Below are 16,210 nucleotides of genomic sequence, written 5' to 3'. Positions count from 1 at the left end.
GAAGGTGTGGTTACCAGAATATTGCTGTCTGAATATTGTCTGACCAAAATATTGAAATATTGTAGACAAAAAATATTACCCCCCACCCCCAGAGTTTTACAACTTTTACACTCACTGAAACAATATTTTGTAAATGATATGTAGGACATAACATTTACGACAGATGATATTTCTGTATATGATGTTCTAGTCTACGTTCAAGTGGGATGGTGTAGAGATGGTATACAGACTATGATGTTGTAGTGTGATACTTGCCTTAGCAGTCTGGTGCTGGGGTTGTAGTGTGGTACTAGGGGTTTTGGAGTACTGCTCATTGCAGTGTGCTGCTGAGGGTAATGTGGTTTAAAGTAGGCATCACTATGACTGTGATATTATGCAGTGTTGGAAGGTAGCAGTGCTGTGATGCTGAGTGACAATACAGTGGTGGGAGCAAAGTGTCTTTAAACCTTGCTTTAGATGTTGTTCTTCCTGGAAAAATAGCAAGGAATGAGCCTTTGGGGCAAAGGAATCTCCAGTGAAATATGGAAATCTTTGACTCTGAAGTCCTGGGTGGAGACACCAGTTCAGTTCTGTGAAGTGGTGGTGCAGTGCTGTGTGTTGTAGTGCGACAGAGGGCGGAGATTGCTGCTGGTGATAACTGCTACTGTGGTGGTTTAGTGGCAATTTTTCTTTCTGTATTGAATTTCATGAAGACCATGCAGACCAAGTATCAGGATCTGGCTCGTCTTATGCCTTCTATTGGTGGTGCTGGTCAGTAGCAGACCATGCTACTAAATACTTAATTATGTGGGTGCCAGGATGGACTCCTCTGACCTCACAGGGAGCTAACACCTGATGTTGCCCTTTTATGGCACTACCCTTGTACAGTGGCTGTTAAATCATCCCCTCTGCCGGCCGAATCAGTCAGAAACTTGGGGGTGATGTTTGACCCCAGTCTGCAGCTAGATGTGTTGGTAAATAAAACAGTGGCCACCTGTATGGCACTTATGCGAATGTTGTGGAAAATATCGCCGATGCTCCCGGTACAATCCAGCCAGAAGTAGTGAGAAGTATCATCCTAAGTAGGCTGGACTACTGTAACTCACTACTTCTGGGGGCACCAAAGACACTGGTGGCAAAATTGCAACATGTTCAAAATCTCCCCGCCAAGCTGGCCCTTTCGCGCCGTCGCGTTGACTCTTCAACAAAAGCACTTAGGGAGCTCCATTGGCTTCCAATCCCCCAGAGGATTGAGTTTGAAAGCTCTTTGCTTGGTACATAAGGCCCTTAACGGACAGGGTCCCTCTTCTTTGCAAAACCTGTTTTCCTGGTATGTACCATCTAGATCTCTTCGCTCGGCCTCAGCATGTATGGTGAGAGTTCCCAAGATTCTGAGGATTCGGATGGGAGGCCGATCCTTTAGATTCACAGCGGCAAAATTGTAGAACTCTATACCATTAGGCTTACGCCGCACCGACAATTTTATTCCTTTTAAGAAGGCTTTGAAAACGTACCTGTTTCACAAAACCTGTTAAAGTTCCTATCTGCAAGCCATGCAACTGTTTAACACTGTGTCTGTATCATCTAAGTCTAAGCGCCAGGATACCCGTTGGGTGACAGTCATAGCACTATATAAAAGCACCAATACATACATACATACATACATACATACTTTACTACCAGCTTTAAAGGAGTGGCATTACTGTAGTAATGAATGATACGTTCTCACGCTGGAAGAACTTGAAAGTATAGCAGTTACTTTATGTAAACTCACGACGCCAAGACCCAGACTCTAATATTCCTCTCCATCTTGGAAAAGGAATACATTTTAATCGCGTTTAACCACCAAATATGCTCTGATTACGAGTTCCCCAGTAAATTCCTTCCTACGGAGTGTTTGCAATGATACGTTTTGCATTATTTATTGCACCTTATAATTACCAAGTGCATATTGACCTCCCTTAAATTTTGGCAGGTGAAACCTGCTGGAATTTAATCTGTGGAAAATTCCTGGTAAATTAATGAGCACGCAGATTCTGTTGCATTATGCCCCAACATGTGCATGTTATTCACCATTTGTGATGGCTAGCTCAAAATAGGTTATAACTAATGAACACAAACAGTCTGAACATATCTTCGTCTGATTTTATAAGGTGCATTAATTATCCCAAACAACATTGGTGTACCCTCAGTCAGGTCCATAGAAGTTTTTAAAGAAATCTTTTTAATTGATACACTTCAACTTCTTTTCCTCATTGCATTTTGATTGACATGCTCAAAAGGTGGGTTGGCCTTTCACCTGCCTGCCTCATTTCTACTTAGACCACCGATAATTCAGAGACTTCCCTGTGTATTATGGATACCTCACAGTATGAAAACTATTTGGTTGAATACCATTATTAGAGGAAGATGCAATGAGGGAGTCACTCTTGTTCAGAAACACTGCTCACAAGAAGGATCTTAACAACATGCGCAGGAGGATACCTAACAGTGTAAACAGATGCAGCACCAAAATCACATCTGGACAATCGGCTGAGTCAGCACAGTGAAGGTGGCAGCAATTAGAGATCTATGAACAGGGCCACTGAAATTATACAGCAGGGGAGGACCAAATTATGCAGCTGGGCTAACTATAATATGCGGCAAAAAAAGGTAAATTATGAAGCATAATTCTATTGCAATTATCCTGCTGGAAAAGCAGGACTGTGTACTAAAACATGAGGATGTCAGATTGTGCGGACAGAGTCTCTCTACAACCTCAGTACCTGTCAGCCCAAATATTTGCTAACTCACATTGCCTCACCTGAACTCTTAACCTACCCAGTGTAGCAGGTGATGTTGGTAACCTCGAACATGACACTCTAGTCCCTGAGGGAAACATGGAAACAGATCCTACCCCTTTCTTTGTTCCCACACTCATGTTTGTCTGTGGCAACACAAGAAAGACATGAGGAAAGTTTACAATACATGTATTCAAACTATCGTAGTCTATTATGTAGCAAATGTGCTACAATCATTAGGCAGATACAACTAAAAAAAGTAATTAGCATTACTAACAGGGTACATAGGACAAACATCCCAACCATGGCAAATGATCTATCTGGCTAAACCTACCCTCACTGTATGAGCACAGAGATTTATTTGTGACCTCTGGGAATGGGCTCAGACCCCATACATGGAACATGTAGCCAGGTGGTCTGTATCATGAGTGAAAACTCAGTTATGCAGGGCTGCATTTAAGGTACCGCTTTCGTTCCAGAACAGTACTCTGTGCCAGAATGCTCCTCATTGCCCCCCAAGGAGGAGAAACACAGCTTACATGATAAAAACTATTGTGTTGGAAGATGTTGTTGTGCGATAGTGTTATGTCTAAACATTAGGAGCTGTTGCTGAATGAGCAGAGAAAACGGTATGCTATGTTGTTATGTATTCCAGGCAAACTTGTATGAGATGTGCAGGCCAAATTCCAAGACAAGTCCCTGAAGAACATGCAACATGTACAGCGTATTAGCGGAACAATGTAGCGAAAATAAATGTATTATATGTGGCGATGCAGCACAGAGTCAGCCTAAGATGTGCAAAACACTAACCTAAGGGAGAACCATCATCATCAAAATACTTTATTTCTGCATTTTGCCATAAAAGTATAAATAAGACAACACATTTAAAACCATCAGATAAATATTAATAAAATATAAAACTGTTAAAAATTCAAAATACCAATAGTGTAAACAAAGAAACTCAGCAGTCCTGCATCCAAGAGAACTTATACCATTGCCAGTTTACATAACCTAGATCTTTAATCAGGTAGAGTCTCATCAGTCAGCCACATGCCTTTTGCCTGGTTCTCAGCATGTATAAAAGGTAACGAGACAGAGAAAAAACTAGATACCGTTTAGTGTCTGATTTTAAAATACATATAGCTACTGCAAATTGCCTTACCCGAAGAGTACGGCAAACCGGTACAAGCCATTTTCTCCTGCTAGTTTGATAAGCAGGACTGAGGAACAAGGCACGCACTTCAGTTTCCTCTTTAGCCCCACAAACAGGGCACATGCACCCAGCCTGCCCTGAGAATGCTACCCCATTTTTCAGTGAAAGATGCTAGCAGTAGAACTATTCCTAAACTGCAGATATGACTTTCTAGCTTGTGGGGGGCTCAATTTCATCAAGGAAGTGCTCAAAGAAATAATCATCCTTGAAAGTAAGAAAGAAAGAAATCTATACGGGTGCCACGAGCGGCTTGTGCCTGTGCTTGTCGCCTGACATATTGCCTATGCTCTTCCTTCAGAAGAGGTTTACTATGTGTGGAGACTTCCGAAAGGTTTTTCCAAAAATGTCTACACCCCATCTTAACCAGAGTGTCTTTTAGATACTTGATCCAGGCATATTTACCCGAACTCCTAAAGACTTCCTTGATCCCCTCACGGTAAGACCAGAGCTCCCGGTATCGACGAATACTTTTGCAGTGATAGTAGGCCTTGATCCAACTACCTTCGTAATTTGCCTAAGACTCATATCCAACCGAATTTAAGATGGAGCAGAGATGTACTGGTTGGGAGTCCCGTCAGCTGTCATACAAAATAGTTCTCCATCACAAAAAATGGTTCTCCTAATAAAAAATGATTCTTCAAGAGAGAACCAAAGTGGGCACCAAAAGGGAAATCATAAACAATGCTGCACATTTTGCAATAGTAGCAACTCTATTATTTTGTAATTTTTAAATGTTACCACTATCTGGGCAAAGACTTCGCCTCATTTGTATCAGTTTGAAACCCAAATACAGACATAAGCAAAAGAAAGGCGACCAGTCAACCTTTGCAAACGGCTTTCCACTCTGTGGCAATATTTGTCACTGTGCTTTATTAACTTTTCATCTGCTTGAGCCAGGAACACATTTTTCCGTTGAAATCTGCAGATTATGCAGGAGATGATGATTATGTGGCAAATCCATAATTAGGCAGAAAATGCAGGGGCTGCACAATTGCATAATTCTAGTGCCCGTGCTTATGAGGTAAAAGTATGTATTGACAAATTAACTCAACCTGTGCTCTGCACCGCTTTGTTCGCCAAAAGTTGGCAGGGTATGCTCAGACATGAGTCCCTTGCTCACTTTGCCACTGGATTTAAGCAAGATGGGCTGAAGATGGCAGAAATGCCAGAAACCGGTCCTCGGAAGCTTGTTTCCGGTCCAGGGAAGGCATGGCTTGGCAGTTCGGGCTGGACTGTTCCCATGAGGCACAGGGTCAGACTGATTTGCATATGGCCATGTCTGAACTGGGGTGGCAGAGTGGGCTAAAGAACGGTGATGGATTAAACCCAGATCCGTTGACTGGGTGTGAGTGTTTGATTCATTCAAATGCTTCGTCCATCACCACCCCCTTTTGTACCGCTTTGTTCGCCATAAGTTGTCAGGGTATGCTCAGACGTGAGGCCCTTGCTCAATTTGCGACTGGATTCAAGCAAGCCGGGCTGAAGACGGCAGAAATGCCAGAAACCGGTCCTCGGAAGCTTGTTTCCGGTCCAGGGAAGGCATGGCTTGGCAGTTCGGGCTGGACTGTTCTCATGAGGCACAGGGTCAGACTGATTTGCATATGGCCATGTCTGAACTGGGGTGGCAGAGTGGGCTAAAGAACGGTGATGGATTAAACCCAGATCTGTTGACTGGGTGTGAGTGTTTGATTGGTTCAAATGCTTCGTCCATCACCACCCTCTTTTGTACCACTTTGTACGCCATAAGTTGGCAGGGTATGCTCAGACGTGAGGCCCATGCTCACTTTGCCACTGTATTCAAGCAAGCCGGGCTGAAGACGGCTGAAATGCCAGAAACCGGTCCTCAGAAGCTTGTTTCCGGTCCAGGGAAGGCATGGCTTGACAGTTCGGGCTGAACTGTTCCCATAAGGCACAGGGTCAGACTGATTTGCATATGGCCATGTCTGAGCTGGGGTGGTAGAGTGGGCTAAAGAACGGTGATGGATTAAACTCAGATCTGTTGACTGGTGTGAGTGTTTGATTGGTTCAAATGCTTCGTCCATCACCACCCCCTTTTGGACCGCTTTGTTCGCCATAAGTTGGCAGGGTATGCTCAGACGTGAGTCCCTTGCTCACTTTGCCACTGGATTCAAGCAAGCCAGGCTAAAGACGGCTTAAATGTCAGAAACTGTTCCTCAGAAGCTTGTTTCCGGTCCAGGGAAGGCATGGCTTGGCAGTTCCGGCTGGACTGTTCCCATGAGGCACAGGGTCAGACTGATTTGCATATGGCCATGTCTGAGCTGGGGTGGTAGAGTGGGCTAAAGAACGCTGATGGATTAAACCCAGATCTGTTGACTGGGTGTGAGTGTTTGATTGGTTCAAATGCTTCGTCCATCACCACCCCCTTTTGTACCGCTTTGTTCGCCATAAGTTGGCAGGGTATGCTCAAACATGAGGCCCTTGCTCACTTTGCCCCTGGATTCAAGCAAGCCAGGCTGAAGACGGCCAGAAACCGGTCGTCAGAAACTTGTTTCCGGTCCAGGGAAGGCATGGCTTGGCAGTTCGGGCTGGACTGTTCCCATGAGGCACAGGGTCAGACAGATTTGCATATGGCCATGTCTGAACTGGGGTGGCAGAGTGGGCTAAAGAACGGTGATGGATTAAACCCAGATCTGTTGACTGGGTGTGAGTGTTTGATTGGTTCAAATGCTTCGTCCATCACCACCCCTTTTTGTACCGCTTTGTTCGCCATAAGTTGGCAGGGTATGCTCAGACGTGAGTCCCTTGCTCACTTTGCCACTGGATTCAAGCAAGCCGGGCTGAAGACTGCTGAAATGCCAGAAACCGTTCCTCGGAAGTTTGTTTTCGGTCCAGGGAAGGCATGGCTTGGCAGTTCGGGCTGGACTGTTCCCATGATTTTGTAAAACTAAGGAGTTAGGTCCTTATGGGGCATGGGGAAGGCTGGACCATACTGTATCAGTTCCCATGAGGCACAGGGTCAGACTGATTTGCATATGGCCATGTCTGAGCTGGGGTGGTAGAGTGGGCTAAAGAACGGTGATGGATTAAACCCAGATCTGTTGACTGGGTGTGAGTGTTTGATTGGTTCAAATGCTTCGTCCATCCCCACCTCCTTTTGTACCGCTTTGTTCACCATAAGTTGGCAGGGTATGCTCAGACGTGAGGCCCTTGCTCACTTTGCCACTGGATTCAAGCAAGCTGGGCTGAAGACGGCTGAAATGCCAGAAACCAGTCCTCAGAAGCTTGTTCCCGGTCCAGGGAAGCTGAGAATTCTTCGAAAGAGCTTTTTAAGATCTTCAAGGAAATCTCTGTGGTAACCAATGATAACACGTCCCACAGTGATTCGGTGGAAACGTGCAACAAAATTGCCAAATACTTTGCTGGTAAGATAACTGACATCTATGCCAATTTCTCTGGTTACCTGCCATCGGGACATGACTTTGTAGAGAATGAAGGTGTCACTCTCACAGAGTCATGCCTACGATGCTTCTCGGTCCCCCCTCCTGTAATACTAACTAACATCTGCAAAAGTATTAAATCGGGTTCCCCCCGGGATCCTGCTCCTCCTAAGGTACTAGGAGCAAGTCTAACAGTTTTGGAGCCTTACTTTAGACATGTGCTCCAAGTTTCCTTTGCTTCGGCCTGTCTTCCTGTCGAGTGGAAGAAAGCTATTGTACTCCCTATAAAAAAGAAACCCAATGTGAGCCAGGACACCTTGGAAAATTTGCGACCCATCTCTCTGCTACCTTATCTAGCGAAAGTGGCGGAAAAAAAGCCAATAATCAACTTATGGCACATCTTGAATCCAACAATGCTCTCCACAGCTCGCAATCGGGTTTTAGATCTGGCTACTCCACCGAGACAGCTCTCTTGAGAGCGACCGAAACGTTACGGGCAGGAGCTGACGAGGGTCATACCATGGCACTTATTATGCTGGACCTCAATGCCGCGTTTGACACTGTAGCACATTCCATCCTGCTACAGTGTCTAAACAAAGCCGGGGTCACCAAGGCGGCACTGGGTTGGTTGAAAGCGTTCCTCACCGATCGCTGCTTTCAGGTTCAGAGAGGCACTCACCTCTCAAAAAGCATAGCCTTCGAACAGGGGGTACCTCAGGGCTCTGCCCTGAGTCTCACCCTGTTCAACCTTTATATGGCCCCGCTGGCAGAGGTGGTTCAATCGTACGGCATAGAATTAGTCTCCTACGCCGACGATACCCAGCTGCTTATCTCCCTGTCCCAAGCTCCCACCACAGCTGCTGACAACTTTAAAACCTGTATGCAGGATCTTGCAGGTTGGATGACCCAACACTGCCTGAAGTTAAATGGCTCTAAAACTGAGGTTTTAGTAATAGGAGGTAAGGATGCCAGCTGGACCAAAGAATGGTGGCCATCCTGTCTTGGGCCGCTACCCACTCCTTGTAAGGAAGCAAAGAACCTGGGTATCTGGGTTGATCCCAGACTTTCTTTTGATAGCCATGTCCATAAAGTTGTAGGGAAATGCTTCGGGGTTATGAAGACCCTCAACCGCACTCTGGACCTCCTTTCTCTTGAGGCCAGACGAACCATGACTCAAGCCCTAGTGACCTCACGAATAGACTACCGTAATGTGCTACTCCTAGGAACTACCGAAAAGAACATCAGGAGACTGCAGGTGCTCCAAAACACGGCAGCACGTCTAGTCCTCCGACTACCCAAAAGAGCAGCCTCCAAACCTACCCAGGCCACTCTCCATTGGCTGCCTATAAAAAAGAGAATCCTATTTAAAGCGCTTCTCATGTGTTATAGGATCACCTCGCATAAAGCTCCCCCCTACCTGACAGATCTGGCCATCCCCTACGAGCCCAATAGAACCCTTCGCTCTAGGGGAACAGGCTTGCTCAAAATTCCCCGCATAAAAAAAGCCAGAATGGGAGGCCGCTCCTTTCGTGTGTTGACAGCCAACAAATGGAACTCTCTCCCTACGAGCATTAGGTTAGCGGACACTGAAACTAAATTCAGAAAACTTTTGAAAACCTACCTATTTTCCCTCTAGTTTCTACTCTTTTCTTTCCTCTGACTCTCTCTCCACAGCGCGGGGACACGCAGGGAGGGCGTCACCAGGCGCTTTATAAACCCCTTTATTATTATTATTATTAGGGAAGGCATGGCTTGGCAGTTTGGGCTGGACTGTTCCCATGAGGCACAGGGTCAGACTGATTTCCATATGGCCATGTCTGAGCTGGGGTGGTAGAGTGGGCTAAAGAACGGTGATGGATTAAACCCAGATCTGTTGACTGGGTGTGAGTGTTTGATTGGTTCAAATGCTTCGGCCATCACCACCCCCTTTTGCACAGCTTTGTTCGCCATAAGTTGGCAGGGTATGCTCAGACGTGAGGCTTTTGCTCACGTCGCCACTGGATTCAAGCAAGCCAGGCTGAAGACGGCCAGAAACCGGTCCTCAGAAGCTTGTTTCCGGTTCAGGGAAGGCATGGCTTGGCAGTTCGGGCTGGACTGTTCCCATGAGGTACAGGGTCAGACTGATTTGCATATGGCGATGTCTGAACTGGGGTGTCAGAGTCGGCTAAAGAACGGTGATGGATTAAACCCAGATCTGTTGACTGGGTGTGAGTGTTTGATTGGTTCAAATGCTTCGTCCATCACCACCCCCTTTTGTACCGCTTTGTTCGCCATAAGTGGGCAGGGTATGCTCAGACGTGAGTCCCTTGCTCATTTTGCCACTGGATTCAAGCAAGCCGGGCTGAAGACGGCTGAAATGCCAGAAACCGTTCCTCGGAAGTTTGTTTTCGGTCCAGGGAAGGCATGGCTTGGCAGTTCGGGCTGGACTGTTCCCATGATTTTGTAAAACTAAGGAGTTAGGTCCTTATGGGGCATGGGGAAGGCTGGACCATACTGTATCAGAACAACAACAAAAATTGCCTCCACCACACTTATTTACTAGAAAAACTTAATTCAAAGACCAAACTCCAACTAGTTAAGTTTGACCTGCTATTTTTATTTGTAGCTTTCTACTTAAGTATTCTTTTAGGTCTATTTTTCATGTTTCGAGCAAACAAGGGAAAGAACTGTACATTCAAATAATTACATTAATTTACAATGCTATTTGCAAACATATATTACATTCCAAAAAATGAATTCCATAAACATCATACATCTCAAAAACAATACATCAAACAAACAAACATCATACATTTATGTTTTTATCTTTGTGTGAAATAAATCTATATCCAAAAAAGGAAAGGACAAAGTCATCAATGGGAACACAATCGCCAAACCAATGATTACTTCTTGCACTAGCATATGCTAGACTCCACTGTTAATGTTATTATTTGCTCCCATAGGTGTGCCGACGCGTTTCAAATCTGGGTAAACAAGTTCCCGGATTATCATCAGGGCTTTGTCAATTTTCTGTGTAAGATGTAAAAAACAATAAAGTTTAATTTGCAACCTCAAAGCCTTTAACTTATCTCAAAATAAACTGCAAGAACTTTATATGTACCTGTAACGAACTGATTCATGAACCTTCCAGGATTCAAAGGAAGAATCAAATCAACCTTGCTATCTGTGTCCTTATTCTCAAGGTCATGACTCATTGAGTTCAGAAGAATTAATTGTTCCCTACAAAAGGAAAAGATATCGATTGTGTGAGGGCGCCTTTGTATTTCCTGGGCATACAATAGCCGGGAAACAAATCACAGAAATAATGAGCTCCTACCTCAAATTCACTATACGAGGTCTTTCGTGGGAGCGATATTTATTCTGGCATTCGTTATTACGAGGCGGGTTCTGTCAAAAACATATAGTGCCAATTAAAAGTAAACTCTCGGACAGCATGCTCAGTTTGAACAAGCATGTTAATCAAAAGAACTGCGTGGGACACATACCTCAGCGGTATTACACTTGGCTGAAGGTTGCTGCTTTCGCCAACTCAACAATTGTTTTGTAGATCCCGCAGGCCGCGGACTAATGAGGGAGCAAGGTAGATACAAATGTGGGCAGTTTGTATGCAAGCCCCTAACGTTAACTTCCCATGCTTCCCATCACGTTAATCACAAGCGTACCTGATCATGACTCGATACTAGCTTGTCACTCACCGGGTAGCTCGACCTTATCTCTCACACTGTACCTGCCAATATAATACAATGTGCTTAGCTACAGACGGCATTTTAAACGCAGTTAAGATTACACACGCGTCTATTTTAGCGGGGGCAAACGGGCGCCCACATACCTTTAACTCGACCTTCCACGAAGACCAAATTGTCAACAAATGGGACGGCGGCCATCTTGGAAAGCCGCGTCTTAAGACTTCTCTTTCTAACGCAGGGCATTATGGGACACGTAGTGTCGAGATATATTCATCGACAAAATCAGTGAATATGTCAAAATGTGTGCATGGGCAAAGTCAGTGGGTATATAATTCATATGACTTGTTGGTTGGAAATGATATTATAAGCATTTGAGCAGGCCCCGTTATGGCACTATATTTCACACTCTAAATAATTAGAACAGGCTGGACAGACTATTGTATTTCGAAAGACTGTGTGACATCTAATATCAAGGTATATTCCTGGACAAGCCAGGGACTACACAGTTATATTACATATCGTGTAGGATGTGCGTGCACTGGAGCAGGCCCCCTTGGGACACTATATTTTACAACCTAGATAATGCAGACAGGCTATTAAGTCCTGTCACTGTACTATTAAATTTGAGAATTAAATACGCTTCTTTCTGTAGTAACACTTTGTCCACATCAGCTGCGCATTTTGTATGGTTGACAGTAAATAAAACTGACCATTTGAAGTGGTTTTCCCTATGGGATTTATCTACAAAGTGTTCCACTATTGGGGCTGTCATGATCTTCTTTTTAATGCGTGACCTGTGCTGACTCATTCTAAGGTTGACTTGCTGATTTGATAAAAAATGTGTTGTGTCTCTTAAATATGATTTTACTTCTTTAAGGAACGGTTTCAGAAAAAAGTCTACACATTTTGAGATAGGCTCGAGGCACGAATCACAGCCCGAAACTATGGGCCGCCCCGGAAGTTCACTCAGATTTTTGTGAATCATCGGCCCTATGGGTGGTTCAGAGCCTTCTTTAGGGGTGACATATATTAACACTAAAAATGAGGTTCAAGCCTGGAAAAAGGTTTGTTTTGCTAGGTTGAAATGGCACCCACAGGCTGCAATGGCAGGCCTGAGATATGTTTAAAGGGTTGCTTATGTGGGTGTCACAATAAGTGCTGCTGGCCCACTAACAGCATTTAATTTACAGGCCCTAGGGACATGTAGTATAACTTTAGTAGGGGCTTACAAGTAAATTAAATATGCCATTTGGGTGCAGCAAATGTCACCGTGCTTAAAGGAGCGAGCACAATACCTTAGCAATGGTTAGCAGTGGTAGAGTGTGCTGAGTCCTAAAAGACAACACAAATGGGATCAGAGAACAGGAGGGTGAAAGCAAAAAGTTTGGGAATGACCCTGCAGAGGGGACCAAGTTCAACAACACACAGCTAAGTCTGAAGTAGTACACACTCTACACATGGAGTAAAACTAAACTACTTGTGGGAAAGGATTGCGAGTAAGGCCCAGAATGTTTCTAATAAAATGATGGTTTATATTTGGAGACGTTCAACATCAGTGTATGCTATGCTCAGACAGACACATGGCAACCTTCACATAAATTAGAACACGCCCCAGTGGCATTGCTTCACAAAGATTTGTCTAAGAGGTAATGTGCCATAATGGTGACTTACATGCGATTTTGTAGAAAAAGTCAATCCGACTCGAGGAAAAAAGCTTTGTGAATCAGGCACAGTGTCCTTAAGATCTTAATATGTGTTAAGCGCTAAACGACATATAATCTGTGCAGTATTACAGACATGTGGAAAAGCCAAAGGTTACATTTTTTAAAAGAGTGCCTCTAAATAGATCCACACAATGCCATTGGAACGGATATGGTTTCATGAAAAGGACCCAACGTAAATACATACCTGCGAAAGTCACCGAGAGAAGCATGCTGAATACCGTGATCAAATGTAGCCCCTTCATTCTCCTCAGGCAAGTAAAGCTCTCCTCCTCACACTAAAAAAGCCCAGACGAGGCTTCTAGGCCATGGTTAAATCGTAGAGTCAATTGGTGCGAAAGGTTTGAAAAACGCTGCAGACCACAACAAACGCGGCTTACTTAAGAGCTGTTTCGCCAGTGCGGGTATTGCGAAACGGAGCTGGCGTGCCCTCTTTGTCATGCCCTCTACGTGCGTTTGTTCCACAAAGGGAAATGACTATTTTCTTGAGCACGAACGATAAGTGACTAACGTATGGGAAGGTGATAGTACCAATTCCACTGTTTTACTTTTCACAGACCACAGCTTTCCATAAAGCACATTCTGTATCAAAACAGGTCTTCTTTGTCCCTCCTTCTCATTAAAACAATCCTTCTGGCATTTGCATAAGGTCGAGTTTTTTCCAAGCCAGACACACACACACAGAGGTAGCAGAAGAGAAAATCTCCACAACACAAGGCACAGATACAGGAGGGTGGCAGTAAACAGCAGCAGTGCACAGTTCCCTCACAGACAGATGAGAGACACGCACAGGTGTACACCCTCACTGGAAAAGGTACATTTTTGGGCTAAAATGAGATATAGAAAGCTTTATGCAGAATGCTAACTTGACGTAAGTCAAAACTGCTGTGATTAGGAGCAAAGGGAAAAAGACTGGGGGCCTAATTTATGAGAAATTACGCTTTGCTGCGTGAAAGCAGCGATGTGTCACTTCTGAGTGCGCACTCCTTGTGACATTCCTGATGCGTCATATTTAATGTATGACACATCATGTCGCAAGGAGTTACAGATACGTCAGTATTTCTGACGTATCTGTAAGCGCAAAAGTGACGCATTCCTGGAGTGTGTCACAAAAGTGACACAACTCCAGCAATGCGTCCTTTCACATGGGGCAAGCTCCATGTGAAAGGGCCTGCGTCAGTCTTACGCCTGCTGTGAGGCAGACGCAAGATTTTGATGCAACGGCGTCCTAAAAGTGACGCAGTGAAATCTCATAGATGTCACTGCGTCACTTCAGCGGCCCTTCCTTGCGTCAAAACGCCCCCCTTGCATACATTATACCTGGCGCAGGTATAATGTGGCACAGGGGTTTACAAAGTGATTAATATACCTAGATGCGTCACTTTGTAAATATGGCACAACAAGGCGCATTTTTTACGCCACTGGTGCGTCACAAAAAATGACACACAGGCGGCGTAAAAGTGATGCACAGCCTCATAAATGAGGCCCTATGAGGGTGATGAAGTGCAGTTGGTAGTGTGAGCAGCAGTGGTTGGCAGAGTTAATGGGAATAGCAAGGGACAGGTTTAGGCGAGAGAGAGGAAGGGGCTTGAAGAGTCAGAGATAGCAGTTTTGGAATGGGCAGAGTGGGAGATGTTCGAAGAGAAAGTGATGGGCAGCATTGGAGAAAGAAGGAAAAGTAGTGGGGCTTGGGCTCCATCCACCTATTCACTCTGCTGGTGCCGCACTCCCCACTACCTGTTTTTAAATATAAAACACATCTTGTTGGGAAGCCTAACTTCTTACTAGCGTCTAATACAAAATAGCAAGCAGTACAGCAAAAGATCAGAGACAATTGTCATTTCAGCTGACAAGGGCTCTCGCTTCAAAGGGTCAGGTGGAGCATAGAGCTAAAATTCATAGAAAATCCAAGCAGTATATATATATATATACATATATATATATATATATATATATATATATATATATATATATATATATATATATATATATATATATATATATATATATATATATATATATATATATATATATATATGTTTTTTCTCCATACAAGTATAAAAGTAGCAGGAGCTTCATCAAGGGAAAGAAACGTGTTACTGTCAGTTAAACACATCTAATGAGCGCGTGGCAGGATCTTCTCCCCGAGGAAGTCCTGTATGTTCTTGAGAAGGAGATATCTTTCACCAGACAGTACTAGCTATGGCGACTGATGATCTTTGGAAGCGGTGGGGGGGGGGGTAACACTTGCCTGGGGTTGACCCCATTTATTTCAAAATTTGGCTTGATTGATCCCATATATTAGGAATTAACTTCACTGTGCCAATGCCAGAAGTTTGTTATGGGTTCCCATTTATGCAAATAAATTAATATAATATTTCAGTACCACGATTTTGTCATTGATACTGCCCCTATAACATGGGTGTCCCAGCATTTTATCATGGTTTGCTTCCTCCACCCGCCACATCAGCCCCAATGTGATATGGCTGCCATTTCCAAGGTAAAGACTTACCTCCAGTATGCCAGCACCTGCATTTTGCCTCAGGTGTCCCCTTATATAAAGGATAATTTCCAGTATTTTGGGGTCGGCATTTTGCCTTGGGTGCCCTCTCTATGCCAAGAATTACCACCTATGTCGAGCTCCATCCTTTTGACATGGGTGCCCCCCTGCCAACGATTTTGTCAAGTATGCAAGTGCCAACATGTTTTTACACAGGCCCCATGACAGGAAATACTTCGAGAATGTCAGGGCCTGCGTTTTGCCAAGAGTGCCCTTCCTTATGCCAAGAAGTATCTCCAATATGCGAGCAGTAGCATGTTACCTCGGCTGCCACCATAAGTCTAGAATTATTTTCAGTATGCCATGGCCAGCAGCAGACGTCCAATCTTAAAAAACACAAGCACTCTCTTACTCATCACACTCTCTCACTCTCACTCGTGCTCACTCCTTAGTATAGTCACTACCCTCCCTCCCCCCTCACTCACTCTAACTCACACATTCTCTCTTACTCATTCTCATTCATGATCACTCCCACTCACTGTTACTCACGCAACACATACTCAGACTCACTGGTTCCCACTCTCACTCAGAAACACACTTACACATACTCACTAACTCTGGGTCCAGATGCAACTGAACCTGCTGCACTATTCACAGCTACACCCCTAACTGACTAACTTCCGTGCTCTTTCACAATCTACAAACACTCACTCTTTAAACACACTCATAATCCTTCACTAATTACGTTGCTTTCACCTATTCATAGACTCTCAAGCTCAGTTTCTCACTTTCAGTCTCATTGGAAGTCGCAAAAGCACCCACGCGTACATAATTTCTCTATCCCTTTCACTTTGGATCACTTACAAGCACACTTGCAAACACATAAACACACATGCATATAGAAACGACCTTTTTTTACTTACCTTGTTTCCT

At 44.4% G+C, this 16,210-nt stretch overlaps 1 protein-coding gene across 1 annotated transcript in view; it reads right to left on the bottom strand.

Annotated features, from left to right (window-relative positions):
* LOC147698068 (interleukin-18 receptor 1-like) overlaps window positions 1-13,156 on the bottom strand; it is a 417,310-nt gene extending 404,154 nt beyond the window's left edge. Inside the window, 1 exon segment of the mRNA XM_086933394.1 lies at window positions 12,965-13,156. Within this exon segment, the coding sequence (XP_086789520.1) occupies window positions 12,965-13,022 (58 nt within the window). The 5' untranslated portion in view covers window positions 13,023-13,156.
* Between the last annotated feature and the right edge of the window lie 3,054 nt (window positions 13,157-16,210).

Source organism: Lissotriton vulgaris, chromosome 8 (genome assembly GCF_964263255.1).
Source record: "Lissotriton vulgaris chromosome 8, aLisVul1.2, whole genome shotgun sequence".
Classification (NCBI taxonomy): Eukaryota; Metazoa; Chordata; class Amphibia; order Caudata; family Salamandridae; genus Lissotriton; species Lissotriton vulgaris.
Note: the sequence above shows the minus strand (reverse complement) of the source record. Positions and strands in the feature narration are given on the sequence as shown.